The sequence below is a fragment of the Triplophysa dalaica genome, chromosome 9 (genome assembly GCF_015846415.1).
Source record: "Triplophysa dalaica isolate WHDGS20190420 chromosome 9, ASM1584641v1, whole genome shotgun sequence".
Lineage (NCBI taxonomy): Eukaryota > Metazoa > Chordata > Actinopteri > Cypriniformes > Nemacheilidae > Triplophysa > Triplophysa dalaica.
Genome location: NC_079550.1, coordinates 7905789 through 7927129, shown reverse-complemented (window position 1 = coordinate 7927129; position 21341 = coordinate 7905789). Strand labels below are relative to the sequence as shown.

At 37.3% G+C, this 21341-nt stretch overlaps 1 protein-coding gene across 1 annotated transcript in view; it reads left to right on the top strand.

Annotated features, from left to right (window-relative positions):
• Positions 1-1156: 1156 nt before the first annotated feature.
• Positions 1157-21341, top strand: part of ptgir (prostaglandin I2 receptor) — a 34186-nt gene continuing 14001 nt past the window's right edge. Inside the window, exons 1-2 of the mRNA XM_056756240.1 lie at positions 1157-1552; positions 2358-3288. Coding sequence (XP_056612218.1) covers positions 2464-3288 — 825 coding nt within the window. The 5' untranslated portion in view covers positions 1157-1552; positions 2358-2463. The remainder of the gene's footprint in view (positions 1553-2357; positions 3289-21341) is intronic.

Here is a 21341-nt window from a genome sequence, read left to right as displayed (position 1 = left end):
TTGTAAATAATAACGTTTCTTGGAAGGATCGATCAAATCGCTTTATAAGACGTCAGTATATCGTTATGAGCCTCGGAAATTACTTTTGCATTGACTCCACTTATTTGAAATGCTAAGGCTGGCAGATGATTCGCTGGTAGCCCTGTCTTAGAAGTACAATACAGCCAAATGTATTGAGCTCTCATGTTTCATTTATTTATCAACTCGGTCTCAAAATTCCTTAAGATTATAAATAGATCTAAATGAGACAGTTGTTGACTCCTTAATAGTAAAGCCTTATTACAAGAATGTGGGATAGCACATTTGATCTTGGAAAAATGATGAGAAATTTGTTATTTAACACTTGACTTTGTTATGAGGACATCTGAACTCAGTCTGACCCTTGTTTGAAATTGATGCATGGGACAAACAGAAATATTAAAAATATCTTATTTGTAATTTTTCGTTATTTGCATAAATTTCTTTTGATTTATTTCATACTTGTGTTAAACTGCGACTTCAACATGATTCATCTCCAGGACAAGAGAATTTGATACCGAGTACAACTGTTCAACTGTGAGCAGCAGAATGTTGTGTAATGGGATGGGGGGATAACAAGCTAAGTCTAAAAGGAAAGAATTGCGTCTGTTTCCTGTAGAAAAGTGCTAGGCCTATATAGTTATTTCCCATGGCTCCAGGGTACTTTTCGAAGATTTATAATGCATGCTGATGGACAAAAACAATCAATGTCCATATAAGCTATATATAAACACACTGAACACACACACACACACTGCTGTGTCAATCTAATTTCAGACACAATGGCTGATAACAAAGTCAGTGTGCTGATTTTGGCTGTCCATGGTTTTACACAAGCAAGCGAGTTAATTTAATCTCAGACCACAATAATCTCTCCCTTTCCTTGCCTTCACAAAACAAACACGTTTATCCTGCTTTCTGCAGGTCTCTGGAGACAAAACAGGTCCTTATAAGTATATGTTAGAAGTCTGTTTACATCAAAATATGAGGTTGAAGGAAAACTCTTAGATTTCTCTCTTGACATTTCGAAAAAAAAAAAAGGTTTGCATGTTGTAGCAATATTCATTTGTAAGGTCATAATGCAAATCAATAAAATGTTGAATAACTGAACATAAGTGAAGGCTGTCAAATGCGCACTGTCCCTCCCCTCTCTCGCGCGCGCGCGCGGTTTATCTATCAGCCACAGGAGGGTTTTTGAGTCATTGTAGTCTGCCTTCACATCGAGCTGCAGGGACTTCACGAAACTGTAGACAGCAAGAAGAAAATTATTACCTTAGAGGCGAATAGGTCAAATTGCTGTCTCCGTAATAAACTCTGGAGTTGTTTTGTGGGATACTTGAAAGTTGTAAAACCAGTGGGCGGCGGGAACTGGACGGGCAAGTAATCCAACTTACAACTGTTTGTGAACGTGTAGACGGGATGATACTGAAGAAACGGAAGCCCGAGGTTCGCATTAAAATGTTGTGTTTGGAGGGACAGACATGAGCTCAGAAGTGGACGCAGCGCATCAGTGACATGGACATTACGCGGAGAGGTACGCGCTCACTTATTCAACGTAATGCTTTTTTTCCCACGACACTGGGTGTTATGGAGTAGCCTACAAGTATTTTATTTAGTTATGCCATCTAGCCTACTCGCAGGAACACACATGCTGATAAAAATGCAGCATTTTTTTACAAAATGCAAAGTGCAAAGAATGCTTGTGAAAAGAGATCTGGACACTTTAGATTTTTCGTATTTCATACAGAACGAATTTTAATATCTTACTTTACATCTTGTCCTTTTTCACATATCACATAAAAATGCTGTTGACTTTTATGTTCAAGCAAACAAATAGTTTTCCATGTGGTTTCAGTCTTCTGTATAGGTTACATAGGCTATAACAAAAACAATATCTACACGACTACAGTTACATATACACGGTTGCCTTAAAGGGATAGTGTACCAAGCCCCCCCACCCCCCCCGATATTTTTTTCATCATTTACTCAACCTCGTTTTATTCCATTCATGACTTTCTTTCACAAAACACAAAAAAATACATTTTGAAGAATGTTTATAACGAAACAACATCGGCTCCCATTGATTTCCATTGTATGAACTCAAAACCACTGAGATATTTTTCAAAATATCTTCTTTTGTGTTTCCCATAAGAAATAATCAAGAAGTGAATAAATGATAACAGATGATTTTTTGACCCTAATGACCTAACCAAAGTATTTAGCGTTATGTTCAATGCAAGATAATAACAAAACCTAATTTCCCCCCCAAAAGACATCTGCTATAAGCAACTGTGATAAAATTCATTGAAACCTAACAAAATATGTATTTTTCCTTACAGATTATTTGCATTCTCAACGAAGAAAAACTGCACAATAGACAAACAAATCTGGCCTCGGCCAGACCCCAGCCTCAGGGATCAGGTTTAAGGGCAAAGCAGTCCGAACATGCTTTCAAACAAGTCCTGTGAGAACATCACCCGAATAGATGTGAACGGGAACCCGGTGATGAGCACCATCATGTTCATTGCTGGCGTAGTTGGCAACCTGGTTGCTCTGGCTATCTTGGGGGTCCACCAGAAGGAGCGTCGCACCAAGTCCTCTGTCTTCTGCATTCTTGTGACGGGACTCGCTCTCACAGATCTGTTGGGAACGTGTTTACTCAGCCCACCTGTTTTCATTTGCTATGCTCAAAGCACATCCCTGGTGGGCCTTACAGGAAATCATTGGCTGTGCGGACTCTTCGCCTTCGCCATGACCTTCTTCGGCCTTGCCTCTATGCTCATACTGTGCGCGATGGCTGTCGAACGATGCCTTGCTATAAGCCACCCATATTTTTACTCCAAACATGTACGGCGAAGCTTCGCAAAGATCAGCCTGTTCCTCATATATCTCTTCACGTTTGCTTTCTGCTTGCTGCCTTTTTTTGGATACGGACGACACAAGCAGTACTGTCCTGGAACGTGGTGTTTTATCAAGATGGAAGCAGAGGGTGAAGGCGAAGATGAGGAGAGAAGAACTCTGGCCTTTTCACTGTCCTACGCAATGCTGATGGCGCTCCTCATCGCCATAGTTTTCCTGTGTAACGGTTCGGTCATTGTTAGCCTGTGCCGCATGCACCGGAGTCAAGTGACTCGCCGGGGTTCGGTGGTGTCGGCTGGACGCAAGAGAAGGCTGAGCACCTGGTTTGGACAGGGAGAAGAAGAGATGGACCATCTGCTGCTGTTGGCCTCCATGACCTTCATCTTCGTCATTTGCTCCTTGCCTCTGACTGTGAGTACTTGTTTTACGCTCTGAAATGCTTCCTCCCACTCAGATTGAAGTAAATCCTTGAATAAACTTCAATCTTGTGTGTTTTAAAATGATTTGTTTACCTCATGCATTCTGCCCTACAAAGGCAAAAGACCTTACTGCTAGAGACTACTCGCTTCACCGAAAAGAAAAATTCTGTCATCATTTACTCACATTCGAGTTGTTACAAATCTGTATAAATTTCTTTGTTCTGATGAACAATATGGTTGCAATCCTTCCAAATCCTTGTACATCCAAATTCACAATTTTTCAGGAATGTAAAATGATCACTGTACTTTTTAAATACATTTACATTTACATTTAGTCATTTGTCAGACGCTTTTTATCTAAAGCGACTTACAGAGCACTTATTACAGGGACAATCCCCCTGGAGCAACATGGAGTAAAGTGTCTTGCTCAAGGACACACTGGTGGTGGCTGCTGGGATCGAACCAGCAACCTTTGATTTACCAGTTCAGTGGTTTAACCCACTAGACCACCATCTCCGCTGTTGACAAGTTGACAAGCACTTTTTATACTTTTATTAGTAAGATATTTGCAAAACCCAGTGACAAGCATAAAGTGTGACTAATAATAATGATTTATTGCCCAAAAAAATCACAAAATATGGAGGTACAAGGTTCCATAAGGACAGCAACGATATGCTGATGTTCGCTGAGAATTAAGATCTTTTATTATTGTGTGAGATGAGTAAATAATTGACATAAGCAAAAGTCGGTTTAAATGAATGTATTATATATTATTTTGGTATTTTTTCATTTCAGTTTCATTCAACTACACTGGAGTTTTAGTTTTTTTTAAATCGGTCAGACGGATGACTTAAGTCATTTGCGTTTTTTTTAGCACCTCACACCAAGTCAAAAGTTCATCATTCAAAAGCGTGTCTTCTGACCCCTGCGTCCCATTCCAGTCTGTTCCGCTCCGTCTAGCTGTCTTTAAACCCAGGAATAGATCCTTGCTCATGAGGCATATGTCATCACATTACTTTTTTGATGAATTTGAGTGGGTTAAATTGACTGGCTTAGTTTTCAATAGACTAACTGAATATCAATATGTCATTCCTAGCCTTTGATGTCATCGACCGGTAAAAAGTATATAATGATTTATTTGAAAACCAATCATTCACCTTTTAAAGGTCATCTAAGCTTGTATTGTGTAATCTGACGGTAAATTATTTGAGTTTGTGGATTTACACTTGTTTATTGTTTGGTATCCAAAGTCATTTCTATATTTCTTATTTTTTTTTTAAATCTAAAACTAAACCTTTTTGTTTGCATACCCCCAACGAAACCACACTTCATTTGATAAAAAAAACACGTTTTCGAATTCGTCAGCTGTGGACAAAAATATCTGAGTGTTTTTAAACTCTTATTTACCTGCTGCCTACTCAGCGAGCTGTAGGTCAAATGTTTTTGTTACGTGTAGTCACTGGGCGTGTACCTCCCCCCAAAGGGATCTGGGATCAACTCTGCTTTTCAGCTCTGAATTGCATAACAAAGGCTATTATTTCTGAATGATAACTCCAAATGTCAGTTGATGTGTTGATTCAGAACACCGTCAGTATTGGTTTTTTATGTGGAGGTGTGCTACAAACCTGACAACCCAGGATAACTGGATTAGACCAGCCCTGCTTTTCATGTTTCAGTTAAAAACAAAAATAGATCCGTGGTGTTTTTGGTGTTATTTGGTATATTTTAAAACAGGTGGAATAAATGAATAGAAACGTTATGTTTGTGTATATAAGCTTAATGCTTAACCTTATTATTAACCATGTTAGTCAAGGCAAGCATTACTATTAAATGTGCATCAACCCCTGATCTAAACATTACAGCTTGACAAATGACTTGTCCTTGTACAATTTTTGTTACAGAGAGGAATGACTCTCAAAAATGTGCAAATTTTGAGGAAAGGTGTGCTTTTACGTTTCCGAGACATTAGGTTTATGATTTTTCATTTTCGATATAAGCAAACAACCATATATAGAAAATAGAATATAGGCATGTGACAGTATAGATGTTTTACATCACAATAATTGCTAAGTCTTTCATTACGATGTGTGGTATTATTGTGGTATCTTGATATATTGTGTGTCATCAATAGCAACACATTCGTACAGCTGGTGCTAGGTAGCTTTTCATAGCCTTCACCCATCGATTGCATTATAGATAATAGATGCTATACATAGACAAGATGCCTCCCATCATTGGTTTTGTTTACACCATGAGCAAGAGTTGTGTTAGAGCATTCTTAATCGTCACTTATTGATAGAAAATGAAGCAAATTTCAGAAATGTTTAAATAATTATGCTTATGTTATGTGGAATTTTTCAAGGTATTTTTAACTGCCTATTGTAATATTATTGTGGTAATAAATAAATAATCACCTATCAGAATTCTAGCAGCCAATCCGTACTGCAGCAACACACATATAAACACTAAAACCCCACAGCACCTCATAACAGCTAGGACATTTGTTTTGTAGCACTGAACAGGCAGATTTCAATATGAGGATCAATATGACGGTGCTGGGGCTTCAGTGTGATGATGTCATGTGTATCCAGTTTTTTATAGATCAGTGGTTTCAATTAGGGTTGTGAATCGTCACTGGTCTCACGATTTGATTAAGATTAGCATGTCACGTACTTCTTTGATAACGTGAGGAGACATTTTAAATGCAGTGCGGCGTCTTTAACATGTATATGGAGCGCTTTGTATTTACAATAAAACAGTAGTCTTAGCCTCAGACGTCTCACCCACGGACCGTTGGCTGAACGTCTGATGCATACAGTAAGGCACACTTTCTGTAAACACTTCAGCACTTTTCAAGTCGTCATTTGGTTCGTGATTGGTTGAATTTTACACGATTTCAGCGAGACATGCGTGTCGCGTTCTTTAACGGTCTTCCTGACACGAAGCCATCTGAACGAAGAAATGTTTACATGAATGTTTACATCGGTTGCATTATGAGTTCATCAAGATTGATAAAATGCTAAATTCTTAAGGTATGAACATTTCCATACCTCAAAACATGACGCGCACTAAACCAAACATGATTGGTTGCTTTACCAGTCAGTCATAAGGGCTCTTGGGTGGGCCAAAATGCCAAGACCTTGAATGAATGTGAGACTAATATCAATATATGTTTATATTAACCAATGGCACATATTTTAATAATCAGACTTTGATTTTTTGCATCGATGCAACATGCGTTCACATCTACATTGCAATCATAAACTCAATTATTTTTGACAGCCTTAATTTCAATACTGTATTATGAAGAATGACATTAACCCTTGTGTGAATTTTTGTTAATGCATCACTTTTTTTTTCGACTTAAAACATTAATATTTGTGCAAGAAAAACGTTTACTTCGGTTACAATGAGAATTCATCACAATCGACTAAACGATTAATTCAAAAAAAAAGTGTACAAAGTTCATGGCATAAACACATAAACTTTCTTGTTGTTACAAACATGTTCGTAAATGCACACAGGTCTGTTACTGATGGGACATTTCCACACCCATATGATAAATAAATATGATGTTAAAAATGAATAATGCTGTTGATCCACAAGACCCCCGAACAATAGCTGAGTAACAAAAACATAAACACAGACAAGGGTTATTCTTGCTTTTTTTAATGCACAGGAATCCATGTGTAATAATTGGACAAATTATAAACAGTGGGAAAGGGTGACGGATTGAAACTTGGAAACATGCATTCAATGATATTCTATATCTGTTAAAAATACCCCATAGATGCAGTTTTCCTCTGGAAAATGACAGATGACATGAGTGGTCTCATGAGAGCTTCTTCTGGCCGCCTGGAAATAAACACTAGATACTTTATCCAAAGCAAATAGTTTACATAACAAAACCATTGTGGTTTTCTTTCCATATACACACAGACTCACAATGAAAGCGATTTACACGCATACGTACCCACCCAAATGTCATATATGACCTGTGTAACAATAAACCATGACTTTTTATGCACTTAATCCTGCAAAATATACGGCTTGTGTCTTTCATGTTACAGAGACTGTATATATCACAAGATTTGATAAGACTGGTTCGGTAAAGTTAAAAACAAAGGCCATATTTGAATAGTTTCATTGTCAAGAAGATGTAAACCGTAAGTTTTGTCCGCTGTTGTCTTGGCACTGGCCATTTGCCCGACCCGGATGTCTGCCTCACCACACACAACAGGAAATGACACGAAACCTGTAAACGCTCTGTCATCTAAATTTAATTTATTGTTGGACTGCTGTCAGACGTAACTGTTTGCTCAGATACAGCCGTTAACCTTGAATCCATTACGCCAGGTGTATTTCAGCACGGTTAATTCAATGGTCTCGAGCTGCTATAAGGGTTGTAATATGCCGCCTGTTTCTGAGCTATTGGACTCATATATCCTTTAATTTCCCTTTTATCATGTGACATTTATTATAGCGATCAGTTTTATTGGGTGTTAAAATGTCACGAGGTTAAAAAACAGGACTGGGTCTTTTTTTTACCTTGATCAATAAGCTTTTGAAGTCCCAAAAGAAGGCCGACTTTTAAATAATTTTCAAATTGTTTTATTTGTCTTCCATTAATGAGAATTCACTCTGTTTTATATAATTACAAAAATAATTTCTATTCAGATATGTTTTTAATATCTCACTTAAGTGAGTGTATAGACGTAACTGCTCAAAATGCCTACACTACGAACAATATTTCTCCCAAATATCAAAGAAAAATCTTGTTTCTATTTGCATTTATTTGCAGAAAATAAAAACTGGAGGAACAGGTGAAAATAACAGAAAAGTTGCTCTCTATTTTTCAGACCTCAAATACTGCAAAGAAAACAAGTTCACATTCACTTTAAAGCAATGCAACAGTAATATTTTTATTTTAAGGAAAAGTTCAAATATTTTTTTTATGTGATAATCTTGATTTTGTGTGTAATGACCACAATACATCTAGTAATGAAGATTAAAATATGGAGTGATCTGTTATTTTTTTACTGGATGTATATATCAAAGCTTCACTAACGCAAAACACTGTCCTAATTACCATATAGTCTCTCTACTAAGTTTATCTGAAAGAAAGTAATGGCCGGATTAAGCCATTGATCAATACTGAGATCAATACTGTGATCAATACTGTAGTAAGTTTGTACATTACTGAAAGAAGGCTGACATGAGGAGCACGATGATATCTGAAACCCTAGTAACTTCTAGAGACCAAACAATATCTAGTTGCACACGCATGCTGAATAGGGTCATGTGAAACCCACTCTGTCATAGAAATTCTGGGATATTTGACCACATTGGAGATGGAACCGTTGACCAAAGACCCAGTGATATATTACACAAGCCTGTATCAAGACTATTGATAGAAACCTTTGTCGGATTGGTGAGCCAAAGAAACTAGCCTAGTCTCCTTTGGGAAAAGTTCTGGATTTCAAGACCAAATCGACTTTCAGAAAAAGACTTTAGAATGTAACGTGACACGATAAACTTTTTTATCTACAAAGTAACTTTCTCTCTGTAATTGCACTGGCACCTGTGCACTGTTTGGGTGGTTAAGAAAGATGCTATGTTGTGTTTTTGAAAGCTGTAATACATAAAACATTCGGTTGCGGGTTTTTTTGAGTGCGTTTAATTAAAAAAACTAACGAATAAAAGTTAACTATTCAGAAATGAGTCTGTGGGTCTATTTGGCTGCATTCTCTACTTTTCTAAGCATCACTGGCTTTTGTTGCATAAAACACCATAATTCTGCATACGGCCAACATAAAATTAGTGGCTGCATGGTTGAATTGGTTTTGGGGTTTCACATTTACATTTAGGCATTTGGCAGACGCTTTTATCCAAAGCGACTTACATTGCATTTTCCTATACCTTTGTTTCTAAGTATGTGCAATCCCCTGGGATTGAACCAACAACCTTGCGTTGTTGACTCAATGCTCTTACAATCATTTTTCTTGGGCCCTACAGATCTCCGGTTGACAATTAAAATATAAAAAATTAAATACTGTATGACTTTCTTCCTTCGCCAGAACACATAAGAATATATTTTTAAGATATTTTGTTAACCATTGCATTGGTTTTGTGTCGATACAATTGAAGTGAATGGGTGTCATCACTGTTCGGTTACCAACTTTCTTCTTATCTGTTCTGTTTAAGGAGGTAAGTCAAGGAGGTAAGCTTTGAAATGACAAGAGGGTAAGGAAACGATTACAGAATTTGTTGTGATGCGGACAGAACCCAAGCGCAGGCAGACAAAGGGTAAACACAAAACTTTATTAAACAAAACAAAAGCCCACGATGGGGAAAATATGACGAACAAAACAAGAATCAAAACTAAAAAACTTCATTGAGGGGAATAAAACAAGGTCCAAGATAAATGTAAATGATAAATACGAACACGAAGGGAGGACGGGAACAAGGTAATCCAACAAGGTAATCCATGTGTTAGACAAACGGGCAGGAAAACACATAGACTTGAAACGGGAAGGAATGAACCGACATGCCGCCAGGGATACAGAGACACTAAATAGGAAAACACTTACTAGGGGAGATTGAACGGAGATGGGCAGGTGACGAGGATATCACTAATAGGGAACTGGGTGGACATGTGAGTGGGATGAAACACTAATGGGGAGTTGATGGAGAAACAAGGGGCTGGACTAAAAGGCGTGACATCTGAGAAAGAGCATGGCATTACAAAACCAAAACAATGCACTTTCTTCACAAAAAACACATGGGTCTGACAAGATTCTGCCACAAGACTCGAAAACCAAGACTGGCAGGATCATGTCAGAATTTTCATTTTCTACCATCCGTTTATTGTAATAAACCGTTACTGTACAGCTTCCAATGTGAAAACTTATCCCAGATAGTGTGACAACATGCCCCGCTATTACAGTCAAGAAACTGTATGTTCTTTCCCTTTTTTCAACAATGGGAAGTCAAATATACACAACTTTACAAATTGAGGTGACCCTTATAATATTCTTCACCTATAAGGTGTGTTTAAAGCACCCAAAAACTGACCTGCCTATTAAAAAGACGTCAAAAAGAGGCATGTCAGTGTTTGATTTGTATTTTGGTATTGTTCTATTGTTTTAAATAGACACAATGTCACACATCAGAAAGCCTCAAAGTTTACCAATGGCCATGTTGTCAATAGTGTTTCCTGCCCTACCCATCTGAAGGATTTACAAAGAGAATATTATTGCAGTGGCATGTGGTATTGTGGCTGTCTGTGTAATGCTTTAAAGTATTCAGGGCTCCAGATATATGCCAACTCCAGACCATGTGTGACGATCCTTTTATTTTCATAAGAGATGAATTCTTTGGAAACTAAACTATTAAGTTTTCGCAGTGCTTGACTTATTAAAGAGCTCAAGATAGATTTATGTAATTTTTGTTCTGGAGGATTAAGGCATTCAGAATACATCAGTTCAGCTACGAAACAGAATATAGGTGAAAAAATAAATAGTGAAAAAAAGTGGTTCACTCAGGGAGTGAAATATAATTTTGCAAACCTAAAAGGGATACTTCAACATCTAGATGTTCCAAATGTGTATACATTTCTTTGTTCTGATGAACACAAGAGAAAGATATTTGGAAAAATGCTTTTTAACCAAACAGACATCAACACCCATTGACTCCCATAGTAGTGAAAAAACAATGGTAGTCAAAAGTGCCCCAGAACTGTTTGCTGTTCTAAATTCTTCAAACTGTATTTTGTGTTCAACAGAACAAAAAAATGATAGAGTAATTTTTCCTATAGTCAATGGGTGTTGAGATCTGTTTGGTTATGAGCCTTATTCCAAATATATTTCTCTGTATTGATCAGAACAAAGAAATGTATACACATTTGGAACAACCTGAATGTAGGGTTGGGAATCGAGAATCAATTCCAATTTGAAATCGGAATCGAAAGGCCATGATTCAGAAACAAAAGGAACAGATATCGGACACTTGAGATTAAGCATAGGTTTACTATAGTATTTGCATTAAAAAGCACAGGAACCATGATGTAGTTGAGCTATGGTAATACAAATTGTAAAAAAAAATCACAAAATTTTGTTAACACAAAATGGTGCTCATAAATATATATATTTTATGCAAACAAGTCAATAAGCAGGCTAAATGACCATTCACGTTGATATCTAAATATAAAACTGTGGAATCGAACCTGGAAATCGATAAAACCGAAATCGATAAAAGGAATCGGAATTGGAATCGATCAAATTCCAACTATTCCCAACCCTACTTGAATTTGATTAAATGATGACAGAATTTTCATTTTTGGTTGATGTATCACCTTAAGGAGCTTCATTTCTGTTTGCAAGCTTCAGTGTGAATTGTGAACAAGAACAAGCAGCTTATGTGATGATTCTGCCTCATCATGTCATGTCTTTCTTGGTCTTGTGGCAGAATCATGGAAGGGCCTCGTGTTTAGGGTGGAGAGAAACATATTGTCGGTCACAACATAATATGCGTTCTCTCCGATCTCGTCTTTGGCCCCGCCCCTCTCGTTCCCGCCTTCGTCTGATTACTCACACCTGCCCATTGTTATCCCTCTTGTTAGTTATCCTATATTTTTCCCTTTTGTTTTCTGTCCTGTGCGGATTAGTTTTGTACTGCTTGTATACAAGCTTGTGTGTATGTTACCCTGCTACCCTACCTTGTTGGATTTACACCCCTTGTTTGATTTCTTGCTGTGTTTTGGTTTCTTGTTTTGCACCATTGTGGGCAGTCTTTTGTTTATTGTTTACATTTTAGTTGAATTTCTGTTTACTCCCCACCGTGGGTTTTTGTTTTGCATTATAATAAAGTTTTAGCTTTTGTGCAAAGCTGCCTATGCTTGGGTTCGCTCAGTGTCCAATCCCTGACAGCTTGTTGTGGACTAAAACAGGCTTTTATTGTAATTGCATGATTTATTACATTTAATTCCAATGTGAACTGCGGTCTTGTAAAGTTTTCACATTTATAGTCTCTTGTGGAATGGCACTTCCTGTTATTATACAACACAAGATGGAAATAATGAACTGAAACGTGCTTGTTGTTATACACAAATTTGAGGCATCATTTTTATATCTATTGTTAAAGTTTCTTAAAGGGGTCATTTGACGCGGCTAAAACAAATATTAGTGTTTGTTTTAGATTTAATACAATGTGTGTACACGATTTAAGTCTAAAAAACGATGCCTTTTCCCTTATACATGTTTTACAAAGCTCATTGCTCTGAAAAGCGAGGTGTGCTATGATTGGCCAGTTCACTAGTGCGTAGTGATTGGTCGAATACTGCACTGAAATATAACGCCTCCAACCATATTTGGAACATCAGGTTCCAAAGCAATTGTACTGACAGGTATGCCCACCTTACTTACGTATACATTTGGGTGGTCTTAATCAAATCGTGTTACGAACTGACGAACATTTGCCGGGACGTGGTTACACGAGGCGTTAAAATGCATCTTTTGTTCCGACACTTTTTCTGAAATTTGACGTGTCTTATACATGCATGGGCAACTTATTACACACCAAAGACAAAGAAAAACACGTATTTCCGGCAAATAACCTCTTTAAATAAGGATTTTTTTTTTCAAGGTAATGTAAACATTTGACCTGAAAGTCTTTACTTGTTAATGCATCTTCACTTTTCAGATCTAAAAAATGTGGCTTGTGCTAAAAAGGAAAACAAATCAAGAATTCCCGTTGCTATTGTGAGTTAACTCTGTGTTTTTGCAAAACAGTTTCAGAGCTGTAATAGAGGATGCAAATGAAAATCAAAATGCTTGGCCATCACTACAGTATGTTGTTTTAAGCATCACTGTGATTGAGTTCTCCATTAATATACAGCTAGCTGTATTGTAAACTCGAATTATCATACAGACCAATGTTTTTCGTTAAATAAGCATTGTTTTCTCATTTGGACTGTTGGGCGGGTCCAACAATGTAGATGGATCTCAGGTTTATTATCCTTGTGTGAATATTTAGCCTAAAGAATAATCCCCCAACATAGTTGGACTAAAATACTGTACAAAAGAACATGGTACTACTGTCATATCATCTCAGAATCACATAATACATCTTTTAAAGTTAATACCTTTTTAAAATCGTAATATTTAAAACACTAAAGTATGTCGTGCAATGGTCTTAAATTTATTTACATTGCATAATGCATAACTATTAATGTCAATAGCTGAAATACAAAACATTTTATAAAGGTTTTTGACATGTGACTATTTGTGGTCAATTCAGCGCTTGCAGAGAACAGCTTAAAGCATCTCTACAGAATTGGGGTTAGTGGTTTGAGTTCACCAATGGCCTATCCTGTGCGTTATATGAGACTCTCTGAGGCTTTTGAATGTTTCTTGTGCGTCAACATGGGTAAGTGAACTCTCAAAGCATTTGCATGAGATAGTCCTGCCTTTGTTTTCCAGAGTAATTAAACATTCTTGTGAATTCATATTCCAAAATGAAACAGTTCCCCTAAAACTCAAAGATGTTTTTCAGTTAGAAAATCTGAAATGTTTGTTTGATGGGAAAAGTAGAATACCATTGGGAATGTTGGAGCAAGGTCAGTTCTATTGAGTCAGTTCTCTTTAACCACAGATATTCATGCTTTCCCTTTAATGATGGCTTTGATATAATTTTTTATTGAGAGAGGACATCTTGACGTTGCTTTATAATTTAATAAATGTTCTTTTAAGACACCTAACATTGTACATATCCAAAGTTTACCTCAATAGGCAGATAAAACAAAAAGCATGACATGTTTGTCCCTTCATGATCTCCGTAGTCCGGTGAACATTGTTTTCAAGTGATTGTTTTAAAGTCAGCAGCTTGCCTTGTATATTCAATTTAAATAGTGTTTTTGGATTGTCTGCTGAACATAACTCTCACAGTCCCCTGCCTAAATTTTGTAATGGCTAAGAACAGCGAATTTGGTAGTAATTTAGACCCCCGAGATCGATTTTCAATCATTTAAGAAGGCTTACTAAAATACTGCCACTGCACTTACACATTTCCAACACAAATACTAAAAAACAAAGAACCCAAATACTTCTTTATCGGATCAAGCACTAGCTGTTAAGTGTATTGTACTTCATCTACCTATCGATGAGACTATCCATCATCTGCTTTGAGCGGAGTTAGAACACAGACTATGAGCGGGAAATGGAAAACCCGGAGCGGAATACACAGATCTCTAGCAGAGTGATTACAGAATGCTTTTATCAGGGATGTGAGTCCATTCCACTTCACTCATATAGCCTATTGTGCAGTTCGCTGTTGCACGCATGCTGTGCTAGTGTGAGGCATTTACACAGATGTCTGCTGAAGCTTCTCAAAGTTAGCAGAAAACAGAGAAGTTGTACAGAGTAGATGCGCAGTATAGGTGCACAATTGTAAAATAATAATAATAATAATTTCAGGAACTACAAGTCCCCTTACATGCCAAGGCCCTATGTAATAATAATATTAATTAACTTTATTTTATAGAGCGCATTTAAAAGCAGCATCTCAAAGCGCTTTTCATATAAATGTGCTAATATGAAGTAAAAAAGTAAAACATTTACGAGCCAGTGAAGAGAATGCCCGATCAGCCATAGATTAAAGCCGATTGTTTGAAAAGATAAAAGACCAGCTTCAGAGGATCGTAGAACACGTGTAGGGGGTTAAGTGCTCTGACAAATATTGAGGAGCCAAATTATTCAAGGCCTTATAAGTTAGCATGAGAATTTTAAAATCATTACGAAAACTAACAGGAAGCCAGTGCCATTTTTCCAAGACAGGTGTGATGTGCTCCCTTTCCCTGGTCCTAGTCAGTATTCTGGCAGCTGAATTTTGTACCAACTGTAATTTACTTAGGGTAGCTTTTGAAACTCCAGCCAGCAATGCACTAAAATAATCAATACGTGAAAACACAAAAGTGTTGATTAACTTTTCAGCCACTGAAAAAGTCCACATGGGACGTAATTTGGCAATGTTTTGAATGTATCTAAGTGTCATTGGCATAAAAGTGGAAGTTAAGACCAAGCGTTCTTAAAAGTTGGCCAAGAGGAAAAATGTAAATATTAAATAGTAAAGGGCCCAAAACTGATCCCTGGGCAACACCAGAGTGCACCAAACTGACCTCAGACCTGCAACCACCCATCACAACAAACTGGTTGGGATCAGAGAGATGGGATTTAAACCACTTTAATACAAAATTAGAAATCCAAAGACAGTTGATTAAGTGATAGAGTGATCTAAGTGTCAAAAGCGGCACTTACATCAAGAAGAATCCGGCTTTTCAATACACGCGTAGTACTGCCATGGCAAAATGATGTTTCCTGAATTTCTCTGTGGTTAGTTTCACCTTAAACGTCTCAAATCATGCATCCAGAGACAAAAGAAATTGTCATAGAAAACAGCGCTCACGTTGTGCGTGTGTGTTTGCCTAAAATCCACGGATTGCGCACCTGAGATCTCAGCAGAATAACGAGGATTTAAGCGCTTCGTTGTTAACAAGTTATAACGTAACACAGAACGTGAAATCATAACTAGTAAGCTGGGAATGATTTTTCAGCCTAAGCATGAATGATCAGAAGCGTTTAAAACGAAATTAACCTGCAGTGTTCGCCCCTGTTCATTGCAAATAAACAGCTTGCTGCAGCTAAACATATTAACGCACATAATGTATTAACATTCATACAGTTAAACTCCAATTGTCCATCTGCACTTATATACAGAAGGTTTAACACTGGCTATGAATGTTCTATTTAGCCTGTGACTGACGTAGCTCCCTTCGCTATCATATGCTAATGCTGCCCTCCTATATTTTCTGTACATTTACGTCAATTCAGACTGTCTATCAATATTACTCAGATCGGCAGTTTTGTTTTGAAGAACAACTTTGAAGCTAATCCTGCCTGTGCTGTCCCAGGTTGAAAAAGCATTCTGGTTTGAAGTGATTCGCTCAAACAAGCAGGTTTTTACTTATGGTTTCTGATGGATTTCCACCAAAAATAAAATAAATCCACTGCTGTCTCCTCCTAGGTTTGGACTCTTTAGCCATGGCTGTTGCTTGTGAAAACAACAATGGCGGAGCTTGGTGGTTGGAACTGTGTAGAATAAGGGTGGTAACATTATAATAAAATCCGCTTTGGACATCACAACCGGAGCGAAATTGGAACGGCTAGATTTCTCACATGCTTGCAGGGAAAGGCACACCAAAACAAACTTACTGGGTATATTTTTCACGTTTTCTGGGTTGCTAGATGCTGGGGCCCGATTATAGCACTTTAACACAGAAAAAGTGGGGTTTTCACATGATGTCTCCTTTAACAAGTCATTGGTGACCTCAACTAATGCTGTTACAGTACTGTGTAGTTTACGGAATCCAGATTGAAGTGGCTCAAAAAGATTGTTCCAAGAAAATGTGAAATCAACTGAGATGCCACTGTTTGTTCTAAAATTTTGGCAAGGAATGGAAGATTCGAGATGTACTCACCATAGACTGTATAAAATAGGTACTCACTCACCCTTTTACCCCCACTTGCGACGCCCCTGCTCCCGTATGTAAACGATACAACGCAAATATGAACAAATTAATTTATCAAATACAAACTGTTCCAGCACATCTCATTCTGTTAAAGCTTCTGTCCAGAACATCTTTCATTTAAACCACTGCCAGAAAGTGATTTCTTACGTTATATGGCCTTTAAGCACATAATACATTCTCACTAATTCCCAGACTTACCATGCCATTACTTCATTTCTCTTAATGGTGAGATTCAAAAGTCCCAAACACACTATTAGCATCTTTACCATTGTTTGTTCTTTCAATCATGTTCATAATGACCCTATCGTTATTCCATGTTTGGGTACATTTTGCAGTCAGCGAGTCATCTTGGCTTGATATGAGCTGTTTTGTTTGATATTATCATGTAGAGTCGAGTGTATCTTGCAGATGTGTTTGCCTGTGTGGTAAAAACACGGTCTGTTCCCTCACGTGAGCACCGGCTAATGTTAATCTGATACACTTTGCGGTTGAAACATCAAGTCAAATTTAGGTCACTTCTTCAAGCGCTCTCTTTCCATACCCACAAAACTTTGTCAGTTGCTTGTGGTGCAGAATTCAACCATTGCACCAATCACAAGTCACAAGACATACAGAACGAGTTGAGATTCATTGATCTCAAAGGTTGAATTGTTGCGGTGGTTTTGTATTTATTGACTTGTATAATGTGGGCAGAGACGGAAATATTTATTTAGTCGTTTCCTGTCATAAAGGAATCTAAAGTAATTCTAGATTTGCCCACAAGGGATATAGCAATGGCTAACAGGAATTCGTAACTATTTTACGAGGATCCTAAACTATATTTGTAACAATAAAACAAGGTTTTATCTAATAGTGTACAATGTTTGTTCGATCAAAGTCAAATTCATACAAAAAAACGTAGAAAAAGGATTCTTTAGCGTACAAAATAATAAGTGCATCTTTTACTAAACATTGTCATATAAGAAATATTCAGTCAGTGAGTGAGTCACTTGATATTTGAGTAACCTCTCTGGGGTGCGTTTCCCAAAAGCATAGCTAACTATGGTCACAAGTTCCCTCGTACCTGTATAGTTCAACGATTCCATTGTTACCCAAAACCATCGTCATAACGATCAATGGCCAACAGCATCACAAAGCGTTCTTTGTTATTACCACCTGTTTAATCTCAACAAACACCTTGTATGTATTACAAATGTACGTTTTCTGGAAACAGTCATGACTCGGAATAGTTTCTCAAACGATGCATCGTTCCATGGTGGTTAACCAGAAAGTTATGTCGTCATTCGATGAAGATAACGAAATAGAAACAATAGTATAAAATATTGCTGCGTTGCCGATGTGTTGTTGAAGTGTGCCAAGAAAATAATTAGATACAAAGATAAGAATCTTGTTCTTGCCGCTGCTTTGTATATCTCAACAAATGTCTGAAAGCCTTAGGAAGCTTTCGTCCTGTCAAGACCACACGCTTTCTGGTGTGCAAAATGAAACAAATGCTTTAGTTATTTTGTTTGCTTAGCAGTCAGCACTTAATATCATATTGCATACAGTTGTTGTTGTTTTTTGTCGCTCAGAGTAGTCTTGTTAAGCTCACATGAGCGAGAACAAAGAAACCACATGGAAATGAGCTTTCATGTACATGCAAATAAGTAACAGAGACACCAAACGTCTGAGAACTTCTGACTCACATTGAGAACATTGTTTTGGCATAAAATACCTCCAGGTCAAATCTGTCTATTGGCGGGCAGTTCTGGTTAGCGTTCCTGATATTCCACACAGACCACATGTAAGGTCAGTCAAAGGTCCACAAGACAAACGAGCACCATCAATGTTTATTTCAGTGATTAAAGCAATGGTTCACAAATGATATTTGTGTGCAGACCTGATCTGCTGCATGTTTCTGATTTTAGTATATTGGCGTCTTGTAATGCACTCAGACCTGCGTGTGCCTGCATATATTCTGGGATTTTTTTTTTTGATTTCTGTTTTTCTGTTTGATTTATCCCATGTGTGAATTCTATACAATGGCCTTACCGTTGCTATAGGGTCATTGTATACTCCAAAGTTTTGTGAGCGAGGAACCATCTGTGTTATGATGGAGCTATAGCTATGTGATCTTTCAGAACTTTTCAATTTTTTCAAATGTTTCTGTTTACATTTCTAAAGAGGAATAATAACGGACCCAAGTTGTAAGGCAATTGTAAACATAAAGTTAAGAATAGAAAATAATTTGAAGAAATCGTTGAAAAGTGTTTGTGTTCATATTGAAATCTTTGTTGGCCTGTCACGGCAGGTTTTCACTTCAAGGTTTTCATGTCCAAATGAAATCGTGGTAACAATATTATCACATTATCTATTTAAACTGGTTCTACTCGCCCCGCTCTGAGTGGGCCTCGAACCAGCGTCGGTCTGACATGGGGGTAGGGATGCACATTTTGGTTAATTTCCCTAAATGAGAATCGGCGCTCGTTATCCGAACATTAACTGTTAACTGAAAAGATTGTTAACAGCAGCATAACGAATAGATCAACAACAGCACCTGCATTCACATATCGTTTTTACGAACCTGCAGCGTTTTGGACAATGGAGAAAAACGAAAATAATATAAATCCAATACATAAAGTAAACAGGCATGAAAATTACTTAAATAATTAACATATTATGACAAAACGGAAACACAGAAGATCACCCAACGTTGATTTCTGTCAGAAAGTTTTTTCTTCAAATAAAAATAGCAGTCCTAACTCAATAGTTTTTTTTTTTATAAAGTAAGCCTGTTGACAGTTAGACCCTCGGCAGAAAACACCCTTTCAGATGGCACGGATGTCCCGGGAATGCAGAGATAATGCCACGTGAACGATCATATTTTAATCTTTCTTTAAAAAGTTTCGGAGGGAATTTACACCTGGTTGCACGCGTCAGCACTATAACACATGTAAAGCACATTTTTCTATCACAATGCATGTATGATATTAGGAAGAAACAAATATTTCTTATATTATTAAAAAATCATTATCAATATTATTTAACTTAAAAAATAACGTACCTTTTAGATCGTTTATGAACATCCCTACATGGGAGACAAATGCGTTTCTAAATACTTTGTTCCTGTAGAAGAAGTACTCTTACTGACCCTTAAAGAAACAAAAGAGAGCTGGTCAGCATTATGGAGAGCTTATGCAACATATTGATGCCTCATTTATTAAGTTGCTGAGCCAAAGCGGATGTCCGAATTTTCGGTGTTAAAATGTTGCCGTTGGCTATTGTTAAGATGTGTTTTAGTGTGGCTGTTTTCGACACGCCCCTTTATTCACTTATCCAACTAGTATTGACCTGAATTCTGATCTACAGCAAAAGCCTTTCAAATGGTATAAAGCCCTTACAGTGAAACACAATATAAGCCTGGATGTTGTAAAAGCTTTATGTTTTACCGGCCTGCTGCTATTTTAGGCAGCTGTAAGTTGCACAGGGAGGATGAGATGTCACCATATTAGACTTTGAAACAGCAGATGATCTAATGAACCTCTGTGCAACAGCGCAGCATTCATACACTTCCATACAATATGTCGAGATGTTGAAATTTACAGCGCTTTAATATTTACACTCTTAAAAGGTACTTAAAAGGTTCTTCACAGTGATGCGATAGAAGAACCATTTTTGGCTCAACAAAGAACCATTCAGTCAAAGGTTTTTTTAAGAACCATCTTTTTATTACTTTTCTATAATCTGAAGAACCTTTTTCACCACAAAGAACCTTTTGTGAAAAAGAAATGTTCTTCAGATGTTAAAGGTTCTTTATGGAACCAAAAGATTCTTCTATGGTATTGAAGAACCTTTTGAGGCACCTTTATTAAGAGTATATGTGAGATGTTTTTCTTTTAAAGCCTGAGGCTTTCCCGAAATAGATTTATTAGTCAATCAAAACATGTATTGTCACTTGGATGTTTTGGTACATCCAAAGGAGGTGCTAGACCTCTCCGGTTGGGTTACATTCTTTGATGAAGTATTAATAATTATCGAATGTTTACAAGACAAGACAAGTCCTGTCTGTTTACAATTGACGAGAACAATTACATTTTCTGGGTTGTTGGTGTTTTTTTAGTGCAATGATAAGTGGTTGTTGGGGTGTTCTGGGTTGTTGTTAGGGTGCTGTTGCATTTTGATTTTAAACAAATGCATAGGTGGAGCATCTTCATTTAACCTGACCAATCAGAACGCTATACAATTGTCAGCATTTACGTTGCCATGACATGTCCTACTTTCCAGTTTGTCTACTTATGCCAGGGCTAGCCAACTCGGCTCCTGCAGGGCCGGTCTCCTGCAGAGTTTAATTACAACTTTAATCTAATACACCTGACCAAGCTAATCATTTTATTCAGGACCATAGATATCAAAACTAGATGCCCCATTCAATTCATCTTGGAACGTTCCACTGACGTCACTCGCAGTTTGCTTGGATGCTACAA